The sequence below is a fragment of the Eriocheir sinensis genome, chromosome 64 (assembly GCF_024679095.1).
Source record: "Eriocheir sinensis breed Jianghai 21 chromosome 64, ASM2467909v1, whole genome shotgun sequence".
In the NCBI taxonomy this organism is placed as follows: Eukaryota; Metazoa; Arthropoda; class Malacostraca; order Decapoda; family Varunidae; genus Eriocheir; species Eriocheir sinensis.
In genome coordinates, this window is record NC_066572.1 from 10,082,173 (window position 1) to 10,103,778 (window position 21,606).

At 43.8% G+C, this 21,606-nt stretch overlaps 1 protein-coding gene across 1 annotated transcript in view; it reads right to left on the reverse strand.

Annotated features, from left to right (window-relative positions):
- Nucleotides 1-10,074: 10,074 nt before the first annotated feature.
- The window catches only part of LOC126987458 (paramyosin-like), a 55,151-nt gene continuing 43,619 nt past the window's right edge, over nucleotides 10,075-21,606 (reverse strand). The window contains exons 7-9 of the mRNA XM_050844424.1: nucleotides 16,581-16,810; nucleotides 11,243-11,434; nucleotides 10,075-10,147 (exon numbers count right to left, since the gene is read on the reverse strand). Coding sequence (XP_050700381.1) covers nucleotides 10,075-10,147; nucleotides 11,243-11,434; nucleotides 16,581-16,810 — 495 coding nt within the window. The remainder of the gene's footprint in view (nucleotides 10,148-11,242; nucleotides 11,435-16,580; nucleotides 16,811-21,606) is intronic.

Here is a 21,606-nt window from a genome sequence, read left to right on the forward strand (position 1 = left end):
AATTCTTCCTTTCCACTCAAATTCCTTCCTTTCCTTCAAATTCCTTCCTTTCCCTCAAATTCCTTCCTTTCCACTCAAATTCCTTCCTTTCCATCAAATTCTCCTTCCTCCTCAAATTCCTTCCTTTCCACTCAAATTCCTTCCTTTCCTCAAATTCCTTCCTTTCCCTCAAATTCCTTCCTTTCCTCAAATTCCTTCCTTTCCACTCAATCTGTTCCCTTTCCACTATAATTCCTTCCTTTCCTCAAATTCCCTTCCTTTCCTCAAATTCCTTCCTTTCCACTCAAATTCCCTTCCTTTCCTCAAAGTTCCTTCCTTCCTCCATTCCCTTCCTTTCCTCAAATTCCTTCCTTTCCACTCAAAATTCCTTCCTTTCCTCAAATTCCCCTTCCTTTCCCTCAAATTCCTTCCTTTCCTCAAATTCCTTCCTTTCCTCTCAAATTCCCTTCTCCTCAAATTCCTTCCTTCTGTCTCCATTCCTTCCTTTCCACTCAAATTCCTTCCTTTCCTCAAATTCCTTCCTTTCCCTCAAATTCCCTTCCTTTCCTCAATTCCCTTCCTTTCTCCTCAAATTCCTTCCTTTCCTCAATTCCCTTCCTTTTCCCGTCAAATTCCTTCCTTTCCTCAAATTCCCTTCCTTTCTCAAATTCCACAGATTCCTTTCCCTCAAATTCCTTTCCTTTCCTCAAATTCCTTCCTTTCCACTCAGATTCCTTCCTTTCCATCATTCCTTCTTTCCTCAAATTCCTTCCTTTCCCTCAAATTCCTTCCTTTCCTCAAATTCCTTCCTTTCCACATCAAATTCTCTTAGTCCTTCCGGCATTCACTCAATTCCTTCCTTTAGAAATAGATTCTCTTCCTTTATTCAAATTCCTTCCTTTCCACTCAAATTCCTTCCTTTCCTCTCAAATTCCTTCCTTTCCTCAGTATTCCCTTCCTTTCCTGGTCAAATTCCTTCCTGGTCCTCATCAAATTCCTTCCTTTCCAGGAAGGTCAAATTCCTTCCTTTCCACTCAAATTCTCTTCCTTTCCTCAAATTCATTCCTTTTCCTCAAATTCCCTTCCTTTCCTCAAATTTCCTTCCTTTAACGATTCCCTTCCTTTCCTCAAATTCCTTCCTTATAAACCCTCAAATAGATTCCTTTCACTCAAATGCTTTGATATATATAAATTCCCTTCTTTCCTCAAATTTTCCTTTCCTCAAATTTTCCTTTCCACTCAAATTCCTTCCTTTCCTCAAATTCCTTCCTTTCCCTCAAATTCCCTTCCTTTCTCTCAAATCCCTTCCTTTCCTAAAATATCCTTCCTTTCCTCAAATTTCCTTCCTTTCCCTCAAATTCCTTCCTTTCCTCAAATTCCTTCCTTTCTCCCTCAAATTCCTTCCTTTCTTCCACTCAAATTCCTTCCTTTCACTCAAATTCCTTCCTTTCCCTCCAAATTCCTTCCTTTCCTCAAATTCCCTTCCTTTCCACTCAAATTCCTTCCTTTCCACTCAAATTCCCTTCCTTTCCACTCAAATTCCCTTCCTTTAAAGCCCTCCAAATTCCTTCCTTTCCTCAAATTCCTTCCTTTCCTCCTCAAATTTCCCTTCCTTTCCTAAAGCCACAAATTTGGCCTTCCTTTTTCCATAAATTCTCTTCCTTTCTTCCTCAAATTCCTTCCTTTCCACTCAAATTTGGCCTTCCTTTCCTCCATCAAATTCCTTCCTTTCCTCAAATTCCCTTCCTTCCAGTAAATTCCTTTTGGCCCCTCAAATTCCTTCCTTTCCCCTCAAATTTCCTTCCTTTCCTCAAATTCCTTCCCACAATTTATTCCCTTCCTTTTCACTCAAATTCCTTCCTTTCCTCAAATTTCCTTCCTTTCCTCCTCAAATTCCTTCCTTTCCTCCTCAAATTCCTTCCTTTCCTCAAATTTCCTTCCTTTCCACTCAAATTTGGCCCTTCCTTTCACTCAAATTCCTTCCTTTCCTCCACTCATTTTCCTTCCTTTCCTCTCTCCCACTACGACCATTTCCGGAGGCCACAGAGATTCAGCTTTCCTCTCATAGGTGTTCTTCCATTCACTCAAATTCCTTCCTTTCCTCAAATTCCTTCCTTTCTCCATTCAAATTCCCTTCCTTTAAAGTCCTCAAATTCCTTCCTTTTCAAAGGCAAACTGAGGAGCTGCGAAGATCCTCGATCTCTGCCCTTTCCCTCAAATTCCCTTCCTTTCATTCAAATTTGTGACCTTTCTACTCAGGACTTCCTTTCCTCAAATTCTTGTCCTTCGTCCTCTTCCTCCTTTCCTGGTGCAATATTCCCCACTGCTTCCTCTATCCACTCAAATTCCTTGTAACCAAATTCCCTTCCTTTTCCTCAAATTCCCCTTGAATGTTTCACTCAAATTCCTACCTTTCACTCAAAGCTTCCTTCCTTTGGAACAAAAGTGGTTCCTTCCTTTCCAATGAAGAAATGTTCCTTTCCTTAAATATCCTTCCTCCATACCAGTCCACATGGAACACTTTCCTCAAATTCCCCTCAGATTTCAAATTCCTTCCTTTCCAGTGAAGGCGAAATTCCTTCCTTTCCACTCAAATTCCTTCCTTTCCTCAAATTCCTTCTTCCACCTCAAATTCCCTCCTTTCCTCAAATTCCCTTCCTGTATTCTCAAATTCCTTCCTTTTAAAAATTCACCTTCCTTTCCACTCAAATTCCTAATCCTTTCCTCCCTTCCTTTCCTCAAATTCCTTCCTTTCCTCAAATTCCTTCCTTTCCACTCAAATTCCCTTCCTTTCCTAATCACAATTCCTTCCTTTCCTCAAATGTTCCCTTCCTTTCCTCAAATTCCTTCTACCTTTCCTTCCTCAAATTCCTCTCAGCTTTCTTCAATTCCTTTCCTCATTCAATCAAATTCCTATAATTATCCCCAAGATGTAATTCCTAATTAATTCCTTCAAATTCCCTTCCTTTCCTCAAATTCCCTATCTGTATTCCTCAAACCTTAAAACTCAAATTCCTTCCTTTCCATACATTCCTTTAATATCAATAATGGTAAATTCCTTTCTTTCCTCAAATTCCTTCAACTGTTGTCCTCAAATTCCCTTCCTTTCCTCGATTCCTTCCTTTCCCTAATTATAGACTCAAATTCCTTCCTAAATGTTTTTCTAAGATCTTTGAAAAATTCCCTTAAAAAATTCCTCATAAATTTTCTTGAAACTAAAAACTTAATCCAATTCAGTTTTCCTCCTCGTCCAATATTCCCCTTGATGCCTTGAGAACTTATTCAGAAGAAATCTACAACACTTTAGATAATAAATTCCCTTCCTTTCATTCATCTTTGTTGACTTCACCAAAGCTTCCTTTCCAGTCAGACGATTCCTATTATTCGTAATTGTATTATTATGGAATTAGAAATTATTCCCTGGTTTCAAATTCCTTCCTTTCCACAAACTCAATCAACCAAATTCCATTCCTTTCCACTTGTCTATCCTCTCTACCTTTCCTCAATTCCTCCACTTTCCTCCAGTGTCTTGGGTCCATCAATTCCTCCTTTCTATTTCTCTAAATGATATTACTTTTTCAAATTCCTCCTTAAACAATCCTTTTCGCAGATGACTCAACCTTAAATATTCCTGGTGAAAATCCTACTGACATGATACATACAGCAAACACTCCCTCAAACCTTTCATAAATGGTCAAATTCAAGTAGATTCCAGTGAACTTCAAACATTTTATCCCTATTACTAATAAGTCACCTTCAATATCCTTCTCCTCTTCCTTTCCCTTTAAATTCCCATTTCCTCATCCCTCTTCCCTTCCTTTACCATGACCTTCAAGCATCCCTCAAAACCTTCTCCTTAAATTCCTTCAGGCTAGTATCTCTGTTATATCAAATTAAAGAATTAATGCCCATTGATCTTTTGTTTATAACACATTCCACCTTTGTATTACTTCCACTCTCCTATTCCTCTCCCTACCCACACCTGTTACCTCTGTTTAGACTTCAAAAGAAAATAATAGAATTATTACAAACAGTGACTACTTTGCCACACAACCTCTCTTTAAAGAAACAAATTCCTTAAAACTTTTTGACATAAATAAGCTACAAATTGGTATTTACATGTATAAAAAGATCAAAGTGAAACCTCCGTGTCCTTACAGCCACAACATACTTATTTCACCCGTACTCATGAAAATTTACGTACACCTGCCCACAATTTAACACTTTTTCAACACTCACTTTCTTATTCAGGACCTAAAACCTGGAATTCTATTCCTAATAATATTAAAGCTCTAAATTCAATACACTCCTTTAAAAACAATTTAAAAAACATATTCTTCTCAATTATAATTATTAAGTCCATGTATCATCTGTCAGAGTGTGTCCTCAGCTTAATCAATTCTTACCTTATACTATTATTATTGTATTAATACTATTACTACTTACATTATCATTTACAGTACTACCATATTATTTTTATAAATCAATTACAATTTTTGTACTAATGATATTGTGTTAATATTATCACTTTAATTATTATTTACACAACTATTATTTTATAATTATCACAATGTTAATTATTATTATTATTTCTATAACTATTATTATTATTATTATTATTATTATTATTATTATTATTACCTATCATTATTATCATCATTTTACTTTTGTCATATATTATATGTTTGTATGTGTATATATATATGTATATATATATAATTTTTTTCATTGCTCTCAATATATATATATTTTTCTTTTTGCACTATTGATTAAATCCGGCACCTAAGTTTCCAGTACTGCCCAAAAAGCTCACAGCTTTAAATGGGCTCCTGCACTAGTAAATTATTGTAAATACATAATTGTATAAAAGGGATAATAAATGTTTCAAATGTTTCCACATAACCCACCAATAAGATGCTTCCTCTAAGACTCGCGGTTGACAAGTGTCGTTGTTCTGAGTGCCTGTCCCAGCCCAGTGACCCCACAACTTAGTGAAAGGGTTTAGAATTTTCCTTTTTTGGGGAAGGGGGAGAAGGTATTGTCTTGCTCTCCAGTCTTGGAAGTATTGCTCTGTCTATTTTCTTTCTTATGCATAAAATAAGTATATATTCCCAAGTATCTTCTAGTTCCCTATGCATTTATATATCTTGTGTGTGAACTTGTATTGGTTTCCTTTGGTTCATTTCAGGCCTTCTCAGGGACAACCAGGAGAAGACGAAGATGAAATTACAAAACCCAGAAGGCTGAAAGAGGAAGTCAGTCAGTCAGTCTAGTCATTACAAAACCCTGAAGACAAGACTGGAGGAGGAAGTCAGTCTAGTGTCATCCCAAGAGGAGGCGGCCTGAGGTGCCAGGTACGCCAGAAGACAGTGGGTACTTATTTATACAAAGCTAGAGGCAGGTTTGTCCTCTGGTTTCATTGATAGGCTTGGTAGTTCTAGTGACTGATCATCTGGGAAGGAGTGTTACTGACATATAAGGTTTACATATGTAGTTTGGTCTTCATTAATCTGGAAGGTTTCTTGGATTCATGGTGTTGGCCAGACTGTGCTGTCAGTGGTAGGTCCTCTGCAGTGTGGGAGTGAATGAGGTGTTTGAGTTCAGTGGTCAGGTATAGGTCGTGGAAAAGGAAAGAAAGGAATTGTGTGGTGGACAGATGAGATAGAAAGAGGCAGTTGAGGAGAACAGAAGGAACTACAAGAAAATGTTAGAGAGAAATATGATGGAGGAGGCGAGAGGGATGGGAGAGGAAGTACAGGGAGAGCAAGAAGTTGGTTAGGGAAGTAAAGAGTGGATGAGGATTTGGGAAGGAAAATATAACCAAAATACCAGAACAAAAAACTTTGCTGGAAAGAAGATAAAAGTGAAATAGGGGAGGAAAGAGTGACATTTGTAGCATGAAGAGGAGAGATGGGTGCTTGTGAGGGGAATAAGGAGATAAGGGAGGTGTGGAAAGAGGAAACTGTAATGAATAAGAGTGTGGGAGGGAGAGCGGAAGTGAGCAGTGTAGGAATAAAGATCAGTGTAGGGCCAGATCCACAGGGGAGGCTGGAGAGAGGTGAGATAGAGGAGGCAAAGAAGAAGTTAAAGGTAGGAAAGGCCCCTGGAGCTGATGGCATAACAGATTATTATTAGTAGTATTTTTTAACAACTTCGCCTCTAGCACCGGTTGGCTTTCTTCAGGGGCCTAGTGGCCCCAAGCCCATCATGGCACAGGCAATTTTATAGTGGCCATTTATTCCTCACTCATGCTGTGCCCCTGAACTCATTCTTGATTCACTTAGACGGTTTCTTCTAGAGTCCGGTCTTCAGGACAGCGTGTGGGTAGTCTTGGGCCACTGGCTGAAGTATGGAGGAGGTGTAGTTGTGGAATGGATATTATGGATATGTAACAGGAACAGGAACAGGGTGAGGTGCCTGAGGGTTGAAGAAAGGCTAGTGTTGTGCTGCTGTACAAAGGGAAAGGAAGCAGAGGTGACTAATAGTTACAGGGGAATAAGTCTACTCAGAGTGGCAGGAAAAGTGTATGGCAGGGTTTTAAATGAGAGGATGAAGAAAGTAACTGTACATGGGCGGTTCTGTGAGAGAAATGAAAGCCAGAGTGGGGGAACTTGGTACAAGGCAGAAAGTGAGAGGTACAGAGGAGTCATTGGTGGCGGACCTGTTTTCAGATGATACAGTACTGTTGGCAGAGAATGAGGGGACACTACAGAGGATAGTGGATGCATTTGACAGGGTGTGTAAGAGGAGGAAGCTGAGAGTGAATGCTGGAAAGCGCAAGGTTATGGTATTTGAGAGGGCGAGAGAACAGGTCATTGATTTTGCAAAGCCATACAGAGTTAGAGCAGAGAGCACAACAAAGTGTAGGATAAGGTTAGGGGAGGAGAGAGTGGAGGAGGTGACTGAGGTGAAATATTTAGGGACAGTTGTATGTAAGCATGGAAGGTGAGGTGAGGGAAAGAGCAGTGAAGGGCAGACAGGTGGTGGGTGCATTGGGGAGAGTTGTGAGAGGAAGAAGTGTGAGCATGGCGGTAAAGAGGGGAACAAGGAACAGTATTATCCTGCCAACTCTGTCGCATGCATCAGAGACGTGGACATGGAGTGCAGCAATCAAGAATACGTGCAGTGGAAATGAGTAGTGTGGAGTGGGTGGTGCGCTGAGATGGTTTGGTATGGGTTGACAGTGAAGGGAGTGGAGTGTGGAGTGTGGAGTGGTGGAGTGGGTGGTGCGCTGAGATGGTTTGGACACATGATGAGAATGGGGGAGAATGAATTTGTGAAGAGTGTACGAGGGAAGGAAGGCCATGGGGGCGCCCGCAGAGGAAGTCGATGGTTCCTTCCAGGAGGTACTTGGGATGAGAAGGGGGCCTGCATGAGACTCACCCAGAGGGACCCCTGGGCTCTGCGCCGTAGGGTGGGCGAGGCGATGCACCCCCCGGCGTATGCCCCCATTGATATTGATTTTGTAGCTCACTTATGTAATGCAATATTTAGTTTCTTCATCAGTTAATAATAGCATAAAAGTGAATTACGAATGTATTAAAAAATCATTACCAAGCAAACATGACATGCTGAGAGCTGCACCTACAAGTTGTTTTTAAATGTGCACAATTCTCCTCCCAATGAATTCAAAGTCTGGTGATGCCACCGTGTTCAGAACATCTCTGTAACCTGCAAGTTTATTTTTGCACTACCTTAACAATCTCATGAAAAATAGGAATATAAAGCACTAGAAACATTTATATAAGAGACAGACTTCAAATAGTGTCTTATTTTGTAGTTAAAATTTGTTGCCATCCACAGTCCACTTATTCTCCTGTCCACTGAAGAAGGCACCAAGTAAGAGTTGCAAGGCAGAAGTGTGAGCTACAGAAAGTGGCAAGATGCAGTGTGGAGGGCCAGTTTCTCAAGATGAGCCGGAGCAAGGCTGCCTCAAGCTGCTGTCCAATCAGCGAAGAGATCACCTGGCAGCCCGGCAGGCCACAATGGCAATGTTCAGACTACAACAGCGTTCAGGGAAAACAAAACTACACATTTCGCGGCAGCCATGGAGTCATTATTGAAACTGAATTATTAGCATTAGAGTTTTACTATGGAGATATACATATATTACCACTGTAGTGAAAGACAGAGTATGGAAGGAATCACCAAAATTTGTAGAAGTTTAGTAAAATAAATGTTTGCAATATACAAAAATCTACAAAAGGTGAAAATGACATCAGGAAACTAAGGTGAAGATATGAAAGCAAAATACCTTGCCTGAAAAGGTGTGTAAAAACCTGCCTGGGTACACAAGTGCCTGAAAAGGTGTGTAAAACCTGCCTGGGTACACAAGTGCCTGAAAAGGTGTGTAAAACCTGCCTGGGTACACAAGTGCCTGAAAAGGTGTGTAAAACCTGCCTGGGTACACAAGTGCCTGAAAAGGTGTGTAAAACCTGCCTGGGTACACAAGTGCCTGAAAAGGTGTGTAAAACCTGCCTGGGTACACAAGTGCCTGAAAAGGTGTAAAACCTGCCTGGGTACACAAGTGCCTGAAAAGGTGTGTAAAACCTGCCTGGGTACACAGTGCCTAGTGCCTGAAAAGGTGTGTAAAACCTGCCTGGGCACACCAGTGCCTGAAAAGGTGTAAAACCTGCCTGGGTACACGAGTGCCTGAAAAGGTGTGTAAAACCTGCCTGGGTACACAAGTGCCTGAAAAGGTGTGTAAAACCTGCCTGGGTACACAAGTGCAGAGTAACAGCCACACCCTGCAACACTCAGGATGCAAGTAACTGCTGCACCAATAAATGCTCCTGACAACACTACGTAACACTATAGTATAACCGTAAGCCTTAGGAAATATAAAGGCGTAAATCCATGTTTTAGAAAATATAAAGTCCGGAAGTAAGAACTGAATCCCATTGATCCTCAGCCTGGTATCCTCTGAAGCCTTGGCCTGCCTGAGGACTGGAGTCACTCTGCAGACCTAAACCTCCACACACTTGGTGGCCTCAGTGAGGGCAGACATCAGCTCAACGTTGCCTTCCTCCATCTGTAAGGAAACAGACATTGATACAAGGTGACTGGCTGCCACTTCTGACTATATTCACCTGCTAAGAAATCCCAACACACCCTTGTTTTGGGAGCAGCTGTGTGGTACAGATGGGGCACCAGCCCATACACCCAGGCCAGGGGTAACCTAACCTTTAGAGCAGGGTCCCAACCTGCGGCCCGCGAGCACCCTTGGTGCGGCCCGCGGGACTTTACATCATTCAACATTAGGTGCGGCCTGCCGAAGGGCTCCAGGATCGTTTCTGTGGCCCGCGGTGCAGACTGTGGGCACATGACCGGTTTACAACTTTTTAAATTTCTGCAGTGCTGAGTGAGCGTGCGCTGTTGTTGGCCAATCAGCGTACACTATGGCGCACTTTTCGTCTTTATAAGGGGGCTTCAGCCATTCAGTTTTCAGTGTCTCTCCCCTGCTCTAGACTGCTGAAAGACTTGGCATGTGCTCAAGACTATGCAGTGACAGTCTCAAACAGTTCAATGTGCTCGGCTCCCTTGAGAACCCTGTAGAACTGTGGGATACCTTCAAATGCGACTCTTGAGCTGCCAAGGAGTGTATTGGAAAGCGCCCGAGATCTAGGAGTGGGTTTGCCTCGGAGGAGATGCTGGAGAATATTGAGGAGAGACGCGCTGCCAGACACTTGCTGGGAATCGGGACCATGACAGGGCTCTGTCACGTAGGACCAGAGCTCTCCTGAGGAGAGACAAGGAGAGGTATGTCAGGGGTCTTGCTGAGGAAGTCAGGGACACTTAAATGAGAATGACTTCTTGCATTATATTTCTTTTCCTTGCATTATATTTCTTGTTCATCCTGTGGTGTGTATCTTGGCTTTCCCAGTGCAAACTAGAGCAAAGTTGACTCTGTCCCTTACGCCTCCATTCCTTGTTTGCATAAAGCACGACAATGAATTTCCTGACCAGTGGAATTTGAGTTAATGTATTAATAAGTAAAATGGTACATACAGCATCGAGGATAAGCTTGTAGTTTTTCTTTATCATGATGTTGGTGTTCGGATCTCCTCCATGGACTGTCTGATCTGCCCGTCCAGGTCAGCCGTCATCACTCACTTCCTTGCACACAATGTCCTGCTCCGTCTGGTTGCGCTCCAGGTCCTCGAGAACCCTGCAGAGAAAAGACTTGCCTCACCTTATGCAACAGTGGTGGGTACTGGACACCCGACATCCGTGGTGCCTCAGTATGATCAGCGGGCCATCGTGAGAAATATGTCAGTAAGTTTGCAGATGATACCAGGATCGGTAGAGTAATTGAGTCGGATCAGGATGCTAGTATTCTCCAGGGTGAACTAAACAGATTGTATGACTGGGCGAATAAATGGCAGATGGAGTTCAATGTAGGGAAGTGCAGTATTCTGAGTGTAGGTAGGAACAACCCCTCATAACTATTGCTTAAATGACAATCTTATGTTCTTTCTTAACACTTGCTACACCTTACACAGACATGAGTGAATAACGGGATCACCGGGCCATGACGAGGAATAAAATGGTGCAATTCTTCATCGCTCTTTGCTTTTGGCAGGAAGGTGAAACCTATCTGGAGGACAAAATGCTCCTCTGGAAAAGTTGTGAGAGGAACAACTGATACTTGTACAGCAAGGGGAGCAACGGAGCACTTCTCAACCCCTTGACTGTGGACTTCCTGCCAGAAGACATCACCAGGATACAGAAATGGAACAAAGAGTGGCTGCTACAATTTAATATAGAAGAATGTATTCCTGCACCTTGGGAGGGGATATCCAGCACACCGATACCACATGGGAAACACTCCACTATCCACCACAGAGGCAGGGAAAGACCTGGGAGTATGGGTTACCAGGCTACCAGTGAAAGCCAAATCCGTGCCAATCGCAGCGGACGTGTTAAAGGGAATGAAGAGACAAGGAGTTAAGGAAAAGGCATCTCAATTCATGAGGAAAGAGAAGTGACCAGTATGGAAGTAAAGATTCAAGTGGAACAACCACATCATACCTACAAGGGGAAGTGTAGAGGAGATAGACATGGCAATAGAAAAGTTAAGAGAGTGAGTTGGTTGGTTGGCAAAAGATATGTGTGGTGAGAGGGCCTGCCAAGACAAGGAACCCTGGAGGAGCCTCTTCTGCCACGGCGCTCCATTCAGGGGTGGCTGTGTGAGGGGACAGTGTCAGAGAAATAGATGCAAAAGGAAAATGGTTTGTATACTGAAAACTTCATAAAGGCTTACTGTTTCTGCTCCTTGATCTCTTTGTTGAGGCTGTCCTGCTTGAGGTCCCACGCCTGGTGGATGTGTTGCAGCTTGGTTTCTGAGGCTGTGAGCTGCTGAGTTAATTGCAGATTACTCTGTTCTTGGTCCTTGATCTCCTCCTGAAGTTCGGTGACTTGGGAGACCCTCTTCTGGATGGCTGCCTGGATGTCCCTGCCAGGGTACACTGAGGTAAATATTTACACACGCTTCATCTTATTCTTACTGGGCCTGTCACAAGGCTGATCAAAAACATGACTGTGGGAGGCTAAGGATAATAAAGTTGGGAGCATCAGCTGTGCATGGCCACGGTTCTCATCTCTGTACAAGTGGCCCTTGAGCCTGAGGTGGGTGAGAACACAAACAGAAGACACAGGGTCAGCATGACATACAAGTTTACAGTTTACCGTCCCCAGGTTTCCCCAGGTACCCATTTATCCACCAGCCCGAAAGAGAGAATGAACAGCTGGGTGCCTTGTGTGCCTGCCATTTGAACCCTGGCCCACAGATTCATAGTTAGGCACAGTAACCACTGCACCACGGAGATGTTAAAATGAAGCACCTAATTCAAAGAAAGCTGTTTCAAACCAATCGCTGCCATCGGTGGCCCACATCCATGAATTTATCCAATCTTGTTCTGGTACTTTCAACCATGTTTTAACTAAATGAATCGCTGTAATGTCTGTTCCAATTACCCGGCTATTTCCAACCCATTCCTGTCATCTGTGGCCCCTGCCCATAAACTTATCTAACCTGGTTCTGGAACTTTCAATCACATTTACTCAATAAATGGCTGTAAAATCTGTAAAAGTCTCCTTGAATTGAAATTCTTGTTTATCTCCTTCCTTTCTTGCTACTGGTTATTCATGCCCACTGCCAAGATGGTGCTGACCTGCTATTTACCAAAAACACTTACTTGTGGTAAGCCCCTTCATCAAGTCTCCCTGTGGCGTGGCTGGCATGCCAGCTACAGCTCCACTAGCTTAAGGCCCGTCCAGACGAGGGGCAGTTGTCCGCCGTGCAAACACTGTTACCATATCATACTAAGCAGCGGGATGACGTCATAAGCACATAAACGAGGAAACAGATCTGGCAACAAACAGTGCTACCAGATGTTGCTGTGTGCCACAGTCCCTACTCCGTTCACCGGGCAAAAACTGGCGGGCAAACTTGTGTCCACACGATGGGCAGTTGCCTGCCCGGCACTGCCCGTTGATCGTATATTCCTCGCTTGTTTAGAAGGGTTACCAGGTCGAACAGTTGGTGGAGGGTTTTTGCCACTACCAGGCACACATAGCAGACCGGGCAGTCCAGGGCAGGCAGCCTGAGAGTAGCACAACATGGGCTACAGCAAGGGTGCTGTTTATATAGGTCAATTAATTGCACAGTGGCTTCCCTTGACCACACCTGTTCTTTGCCACACGGGACAGACATGTTCTCCCGTCAAATGTACGTACGGTGGAAATCTGAAACTGACTGCAAGGGAGTTCCGCAGGTTAACTTCGTGTGTCTGGCAACATGCTCTCTTTATACCAACCATTAAACCAGCAGGTATTGCCTCGCCCACGAGCAAGGGCACTTGGATGATTTGCCCGTAGTTTTCCCGCTCCTGACGTCATCTTCGCTCCCACCATCGAAACAGTTGAAGCAGTATGATATCTGGTAATAGTGTTTGCACGGCGGGCAACTGCCCCTCGTCTGGACGGGGCTTCAGGTGTGACCCTGGCCAGGGCAGCCACTGCACAGCCCACCAAAAAATTATCCTTATTTTCAAGATGGCTGATAAACTGGCAGTGTCTGAGGAGCCTGGAGAAGATACTGTGATGATCTGAAAGTCCGGCACTGACTCCTGGGATGGAAATGGGCACCGACACAGAGAAATCAAAACACGCTTTTCTTTGCAGTTTCCAAACGGGTGTTCAGTTATGAGCAGTGAGTCGGAGTGGCTTGGAAAGTCAAGGGTAAAGTAACACCTTGTGCAGCCTTTCAGGTGTTTGGTGCACGATGACCTTTACCTCGCCAAACTTGGGGCTCAGTCGTTCTCTTTAGATTTTTTTATAATTCATAGAAATTAATATAATTCTATAAATATGCAGCTTTATATTCACTATACATTAGTTTGCAATACGTTAAGAGTATGAAGTACATGTTAAAGCTGCATCATATTCCATCATCCAATCCATCCTGGTTGTCTGTCTGAGCCAGTCCCAGGAGTGCCCTGCTGCAGCCAGCCAGCTCTGCACCATAACTCTGTCTAAGCCTCTAATGCTGGGATCACACACCTGCGGCTTTGCCTCTGCGACTCACTGTGATACCGAAAATGTTGGAGTCGCAGCTCATTCGCCATCCGAGAAGCGCGATTTGTTGCGACAAGAAAGATCTCGCGATCCATCACGCCGTGTGCTCAATCTCCGCTCCATTAGTCGTAGACCTGTGCAGTCATTGCCGGCGAAGCGAGGAAAGATTGAGTGCGTGTCACAGCTCACTGCAATTATCACAAACTCATGCAGGGATTCATCGCAAGCACATCGTGAGCACCTGCGACGCATGCACCATTATGGCAGTGGATGAAGACTGCTGCTTGACTGGCTCTCATTTCCAGTTCAACTTCACAACAATGTACTGCAATTAGCCCCTGCAACACAAGGACGCATATACTGCGTCCTTGTGTGCCCCGTACCATATCCAAGGACGTGCATACTGCGTCCTGGCTCGCTTTAGCCAATGTACGAGTTATTTTATCTCTATATTTATGCTTACATCTCAAAATCATCAATTAATTTGTGTTTCTTTATGTGCACCATTTAATTCTGCATGTTTTCATATATAATACATGATGACTATGTTGAGTTTGTGGCTGAAAACTTGTTATATTCAATAGCGACATTTGAAATTTGGCGCGCGCGGCGATCCCGGATACGGCGCGGGGCGCTGTTTTGGCCCGGCTGTAGTGAAGGGGTTAATCCTAACCACCTGTTGGGGTGGGTTGAGGGAGGAGGCCTCTTCTTTTAAAACTCCCTTTCTTTTTTTTTTTTTTTTTTACAGTGTTCTTGTAGTCTACCAGCCCCTGGTCATACAGGAAAGTGTTTTCCTGCAACCATTCCCCCCCAGCTCCCTCTCAACCCCTGCCGGCAGGGACAGCAGTCTCTTCCTCATTTCACATGCCGCCTGGCCCTCTGATTCTTCTTCTTCTTTGTCGGCGCCAGACGTGATGCTATCCTTGTATAATTCCATGGTAAGACCGCACCTCGAGTATGCAGTACAGTTCTGGTCTCCTAATTACAGAAAGGACATTGATTTACTGGAAAGGATTCAACGACGCGCCACGAAAATTATACCAACCTTAAGGGCTCAACCGTACGAGGAACGACTCAAGCGACTCAATCTCTTTACATTGGAGAAAAGACGCCTGCGAGGGGATATGATTCAAGTCTTCAAGTATCTGAAAAAATTCAATAACGTCGATTACTCCAATTTCTTTGAATTGCAAACCAGCTCAAGAACTAGAAATAACGGTTTGCCCATTCAGTCTAGTCGATGTAACACAGACATCGGATGGAGTTTCTTTTCAAACCGAGTCATCCGTCACTGGAACAATTTTCCTTCAGAAGTAGTAAATGCAAATACTATCAACTCCTTCAAATATAGAATCGACCGTCACTTCGCTGCGTCGGGAGTAAACTGAATATTGAGTTGCTTTCATCTGCTCCTCAATATCGAGGTGCTTTCATCTGCTCCTCAATGTCGAGGTGCTTTCATCTGCTCCCCAGGCCCCAGGCTGTCGAGCAGATTAAATCACCAAAGCGGGCAACCTCGTAACGAGCCAATAGGCTTTCTGTTGCCTGCATTTCCATGTTTCCATGTTTCCTCACTATCTGGTTGGACAGCCACTCCGGATCGGACTTTTGTTCCTGTAAAACAGGCACTGGTGGGGGTGGAGGAGCTGGCAGCGCATGTATCACCTCTTGTGGATTCTCCATTACTTCCATAGCAGGCTGGTCGTCAAGTGTTGAGGGTGTGTTAAACAATGTTGACGATGATGGCGGTGGTTAGGGCCTTGGTGGATTGGTAGGTGTGGGGGCTGGTGGTGAGACTTTGGTCTTCTTAGTCTTCTGGGAGGGGCTGCTGTCCTTCTTCTCCTTCGGCATGATGTAGGCGTCCTGAAGGAGACAAGACGTTGTGTGGCACGCTGTGGTTGGGAGTGGTGGTTGCCAGAGGGAGAGGCAGTCGTCACCGGAGCACGGCAGTGTGGAGTCTCAGCGAGGGAGCGTCGCTCGCCCAGTTTATTTATAGGAGATGTCGTTGCGATACCTCGTCGCCACATCTTGCGATGAGAAAGTTGCTAGATTTGCCAACGATTTGTCGCAGGCCACTGCAATCATTGCAGCAATATTGCTGCCGAGTCACAGTGTGCTGAGCTTTCACTGCGTCCACACTGCGATCACGCTGCGTTGAGTTGAGCGATATGGGAATCACAGAGGCAGTTGCGATCTCTTACGAACATCCCAAAACAAATCGCAGCAGTGGCCGCATCGTGCAATCACCCACGATACGTGGCGACTCTGCTATGCTTCAGAAAGACTCCCTGCAATTCCTGTTACAACTGTTGCAGCGAGAGCGTAGTAGATTGTGATTTCACCGCTGTTTTCCCATTTCCAGAATCGCAGCGAGTCGCAGAGGCAAAATCACAGATGTGTGATCCCAGCATAACAGTCTTGCCTGGGCAGGTCATAGTGTTCCTATTTCTAGTGCTGCTTCCAGTATAGTTTAGTCAGCATACCATTTGCTTCCTCTGTACATCCTTCATCCTCATCATGTAGATTCTGAAATTTATTCTGAATTTATAAACACAATTCTTCTCCCTGACTGCAAGGACATTAGGGAGGTTCATTTTCATAACCTTTTCTGCCTCTTTTCCTCCCCTCCCCTGCATAAACAACTAGGAGTAAAGTCTGGAAGCCATGAGTGAATGACTATTAGTTTAATGGTTTTACTCTGATTCTGAATGAGTTTGTTGTGGTGAGAGGAGACAAGGAGGCTACAACAAGGGGCAGGAAGCAGCTGTTGAGGGAAGAGGATGGCTGGGCAGAGCACAGCAGAGGCAAGGACTTCAGAGGGAGGTACAAGGAATGAGAGCAGCAAAGGGCAATGCAATGGACACAACTACCTGGAGAAGGTTCATAAATGCCATCGACCTCAATCCAGGGAGGCGATCAAAGAAAAAGAGAAGGACGACTCCATTCTTCCCATTCTGGCAGAGAAGGGAAATCTGAAAACAAAGCAAATGAAACAAACAATTGTAAATATAGACCTCACTTACTTCTCCTTTGACTTTTCCTGCTGGATCTCTTGCAGCATTGCTATGAGCTTGTCCAGTTTCTCCTTGGTTGTATTGATGAAGCTGGCTCTCTGCTGCAGCTGGGCCAGATGATCCTTCTTCTTCTGGTTGTCCTCCTTGAGCACTGCCAACTTCTCGTCCCTCTTCTTGATCTCCTGTTCCTCGCTGGCCTGGATCACAAGGCCCTCCAGCCTCTGCTTCTCACTGCCAGCCTGGTGAACAAGGGACATCATGCCTTGGGGACAAATTTCTGGCTTATGGTAAATTGAGTGGTTGATGGGTGAAGCAAGGCATTCTGAGATGGTTGAGATGCCTGGTGTGACTGAAAGAGGATGACTTTGTCAAGTGTGTATATGGAGAGGACATCAAGGGTGCAATGGATCAATGGACAAGTAATGGAGGGAGAGAGTTGACAGAGCTGGAGACATTTTCTCTGTGGCCAACCCCTTGGAGGAAGTTCCCACAAGGCAGACAGACACACAGATCACCGGGAAAATAGGGCGAAAGTGGTAGCAAGAAGTGAGTGGTTCACATGACAAAGAGATGGTGGGACAGGAAGGTGGGAGGTGTGTCTGTCTCATAGTGAAGTAAGATCACTGGTGGTACAGTCTGCAGTATTCTCGTTAATAGTCTAATACTGTGGATAATACAGGAGGCACATGCATGACACAAACACAGAACAGTGCCACAACTCACTGGAACCTTCAGAACCACAACCAACAAGGTGCAATTAACCCGGTAGCAGCGACGGGACAAATTTGTGCCATGATATAAACCCCAAAAATAATGATACATAATCTGATCACAAATGCTTTGACATATATTATGAAATGGTTTGTGTGAGGGTGATTTTTTCTCATTTTTCTCGCTTAGAGGGACCATTAAGAAACATGATCCCCGCTGCTACCGGGTTAAAAAGAGAAATCCATTTTCTTGTGTACAGCATGGGAGGCTGCTCAAGGGCAAAGAACAACAACAAAAGCCTGCTGGGCACTGCTCCAGTAAAAGGAAAAGAATGAGGGGCCAGAAAATGTCAAGTATGGGTGGAGTCTTGATACTCTCCTCTTGAAAGAGTACAAGTCACAGACAGGATGAAACACAGACAATGGAAGGCTGTTCCAGTTTATCAGCAAATGAAAGAATGAAGATGCTCATTAACTCTTGCATGAGGAATTTGGATGAAATAGGGATAAGTGTAGCTAGGCCATGGGAGGGAGGGGGGGGGGGGGGGGGAGGCATGCAGTTAGCAGTCAGAATGAAAATATTGGTGGAGACGATACAGAACGCCCAACCTCGAGGAAGCTGATTTAGCTAGAGGAGATATGAAGTTTCCAGTTAAATCTTGACCCTCTCGCGCACCGTAAGTTTCCAATAAGTTTCTATTCCACTCACCATGCATTTCTCAGGCCCGACCGGCCTTTTTTTGCCCCCGCGATACTCTGCATTCCCGGTCGTATTTTACCCTCACAGATATATCGTACCCCAATAAATTTGGTATCAATGGCTTCTTAAAGACTTGTACTAGAAGATGCACAAATAAAAATAGAGGAAAATATAATATATAAACAATACAGACTTGTTTCAAGTGTCTGTATAGGGTATTGTGGACAACAAATCCTAAGTACCAACTCTTCCCCACTCGCTAGCTCAAAGTTTTGTGGGCCAACTTTTTTAGCTGAATATAAGTTTCGAAGCAGAATTTCGTGAGGATTCTCATGGTATCTTCAAAATCCTCATATGCCTATTAGTTCCCAAGTTACACCGAGAAAACCTTATTTTTTCCTCTCCTGGAAGAGTAGGCTAAAAACTAAAAATCACTCAAAGCTCCTCATCTACCCTCCCTAGAAAGGTTGCCATATGTTACCATTAAGAAACTTATCCCAACAAATGACGCTCCCAAATTTGATGCATTTTCACCGAAAACATTATTATTATTATTATTCAACTTCTTTCAACAGAAGACCCTCTCAACAGGTAGTACATGACTCCAGACTGGAGGCTGCAGAACGCTTAACCTCAGACCTTGCTATCATTTCTGATTGGGGCAGAAGGAACCTTGTGTCCTTCAATGCCTCAAAAACTCAATTTCTCCACCAATCAATTCGACACAATCTTCCAAACACCTATCCCCTATTCTTCGACAACACTCAGCTGTCACCGTCTTCAACATTAAACATCCTCGGTCTATCCTCAACTCAAAATCTTAACTGGAAACTTCATATCTCCTCTCTCACTAAATCAGCTTCCTCGAGGTTGGGCGTTCTGTACCGTCTCCGCCAGTTCTTCTCCCCTGCACCGTTGGTATCTATATACAGGGGCCTTGTCCGCCCTCATATGGAGTATGCATCTCACGTGTGGGGAGGCTCCACTCACACAGCTCTTCTGGACAGAGTGGAGGCTAAGGCTCTTCGTCTCATCAGTTCTCCTCCTCTTACTGATAGTCTTCTACCCCTTAAAATCCACCGCCATGTTGCCTCTCTTTCTATCTTCTATCGATATTTCCACGCTGACTGCTCTTCTGAACTTGCTAACTGCATGCCTCCCCCCCTCCCGCGGCCCCGCTGCACTCGACTTTCTACTCAAGCTCGTCCCTATACTGTCCAAACCCCTTATGCAAGAGTTAACCAGCATCTTCACTCTTTCATCCCTCACGCTGGTAAACTCTGGAACAACCTTCCTTCATCTGTATTTCCTCCTGCCTACGACTTGAACTCTTTCAAGAGGAGGGTATCAGGACACCTCTCCTCCCGAAATTGACCTATCTTTCGGCCACTCCTCTGTACTCTTTTTAGGAGCAGTAGGTAGCGGGCTTTTTTTTTTATTATTGTTTTCTTTTTTTTATGCCCTTGAGCTGTCACCTTTGCTGTAGGGAAAAAAAAAAAATAATAAATAAATAAATAAATAAACTGTCAAGTGGAGCATCATACATAAAACCAGTGAAACTTATACATATGGAACAGACACTTGCTCCAGCCTTGTCCTTAAGCCGCGAATTTTGAAAAATCAACCGCTTTGGTGCGAATCGCCATAACTCCCTTATTTCTGGGGCAACAGAAAAGACATTAGTGTCAATTGACGGCAAAATGCAAGGGCTATATTTTATAATTAGCGACTGGGCTCAAAAATTGACTCAAAAGTGTCGAAAATCGAATAAATTCACAAAAAAAAAGGAAAAGTCTTTTTGAGTTCCCATTGAGTACCAACTTTTTGAGAATTTCACAAAACTTATTTAACAAATGATTTAGCCCCGCCAATGTGCTTTCCAAAATAGTGCATAACATGTCCCTACTCCCAGTAGTTTCGTCGCAAGAGCTCAAAACATAAACCTTGTCGAGAGCGATTTTGACGAACTCCAGGCATTTTGCCATTTTTGTCTAGTGTGGCCTTGCTATTGCCTGTAGAAGGCTGTAATTGAGCATGTAGCCCCTCTTGACAATGTAGTCTGACCAGCTTGAAGGATGTTTTGATAGCTCCATTCTAAGTTTGTCGTTGAGCCGTCACAAAATAGTCTGTTTTTCGTCCCTTTCACAGCGATTTGGACACACCTTAGTTTTTTGCTTATAACTTTTTTATTTATTTAATGTTTTCCAATTTTTCTTTTCTGATTATTAATCTGTATTAAAAGAGCTTTCATTTGCCATCACGGAGTAGAGGGTAAAGTTTTGAACTGGGTCAAGGCGTGGCTTAGCAATAGGAAGCAAAGAGTGCAAATCAATGGTAAAAGATCTGACTGGGGATGTGTTACGAGTGGGGTCCCACAAGGTTCGGTATTAGGTCCACTTTTGTTTATTATTTATATCAATGACTTAGATACAGGAATTAGTAGTGATGTTAGTAAATTTGCAGATGATACCAAGATCGGTAGAGTAATTGAGTCGGATCAGGACGCTAGTATTCTCCAGGGTGAACTCAACAGATTGTATGACTGGGCGGATAAATGGCAGATGGAGTTCAATGTAGGGAAGTGCAGTATTCTGAGTGTAGGTAGGAACAACCCTTCACATAACTATTGCTTAAATGACACTCTCATAAGCAGGTCTGGGTGCGAGAGGGATTTAGGGGTCTTAGTGAGCTCTGATCTCCGTCCAAGGGCACAATGCATTCAAGCTAGAAATCGAGCAAATAGGGTACTGGGATTTATTTCAAGGAGCGTAAGCAACAGAAGCCCCGAAGTCTTCCTCAAACTATATTTAGCATTAGTTAGACCTCATCTTGACTATGCGGTTCAGTTCTGGTCACCTTACAATAGAATGGATATCAAAATGTTAGAATCGGTGCAGAGGAGGATGACTAAGATGATTCAGGGGTTGAGAAACTTGCCATACGAGGAAAGACTCAAACAGTTAAACTTGCATTCTCTAGAAAGGCGAAGGGTGCGTGGAGACATGATCGAGGTTTATAAATGGATGAAGGGCTTTAATAAGGGAGACATTCATAAGGTTTTGTTGGTAAGAGAACTGGGTAGGACACGAAGTAATGGGTTTAAACTGGATAAATTCAGATTCAACAGGGACACAGGCAAAAATTGGTTTACAAACAGGGTGGTGGATGAGTGGAATAGGCTTAGCAGTCACGTGGTGAGTGCCAATACAATTGTCACATTCAAAAATAGACTAGATAAATTCATGGACAGTGATATTATGTGGGGTTAGATACACGGGAGCTTAGGGTCAAAGGAGCTGCCTCTACAGAATGGACATCAATTTGCTAGAATCAGTTCAGAGGAGGATGACCAAGATGATTCAGGGGCTGAGGAACCTCCCATATCAAAATAGGCTGAAACATCTAAACTTACATTCACTAGAGAGACGAAGAGTGGGAGATCTGATAGAAGTATTCAAATGGGTCAAGGGTTACAACAAAGGCGATATAAGTAAAGTTCTGAGAATTAGCCAGCAGGATAGAACTCGCAGTAATGGATTTAAATTAGAAAAGTATAGATTTAGGAGAGATATAGGCAAGCATTGGTTTAGTAATAGGGTGGTGGGGGAATGGAACAGACTCAGCA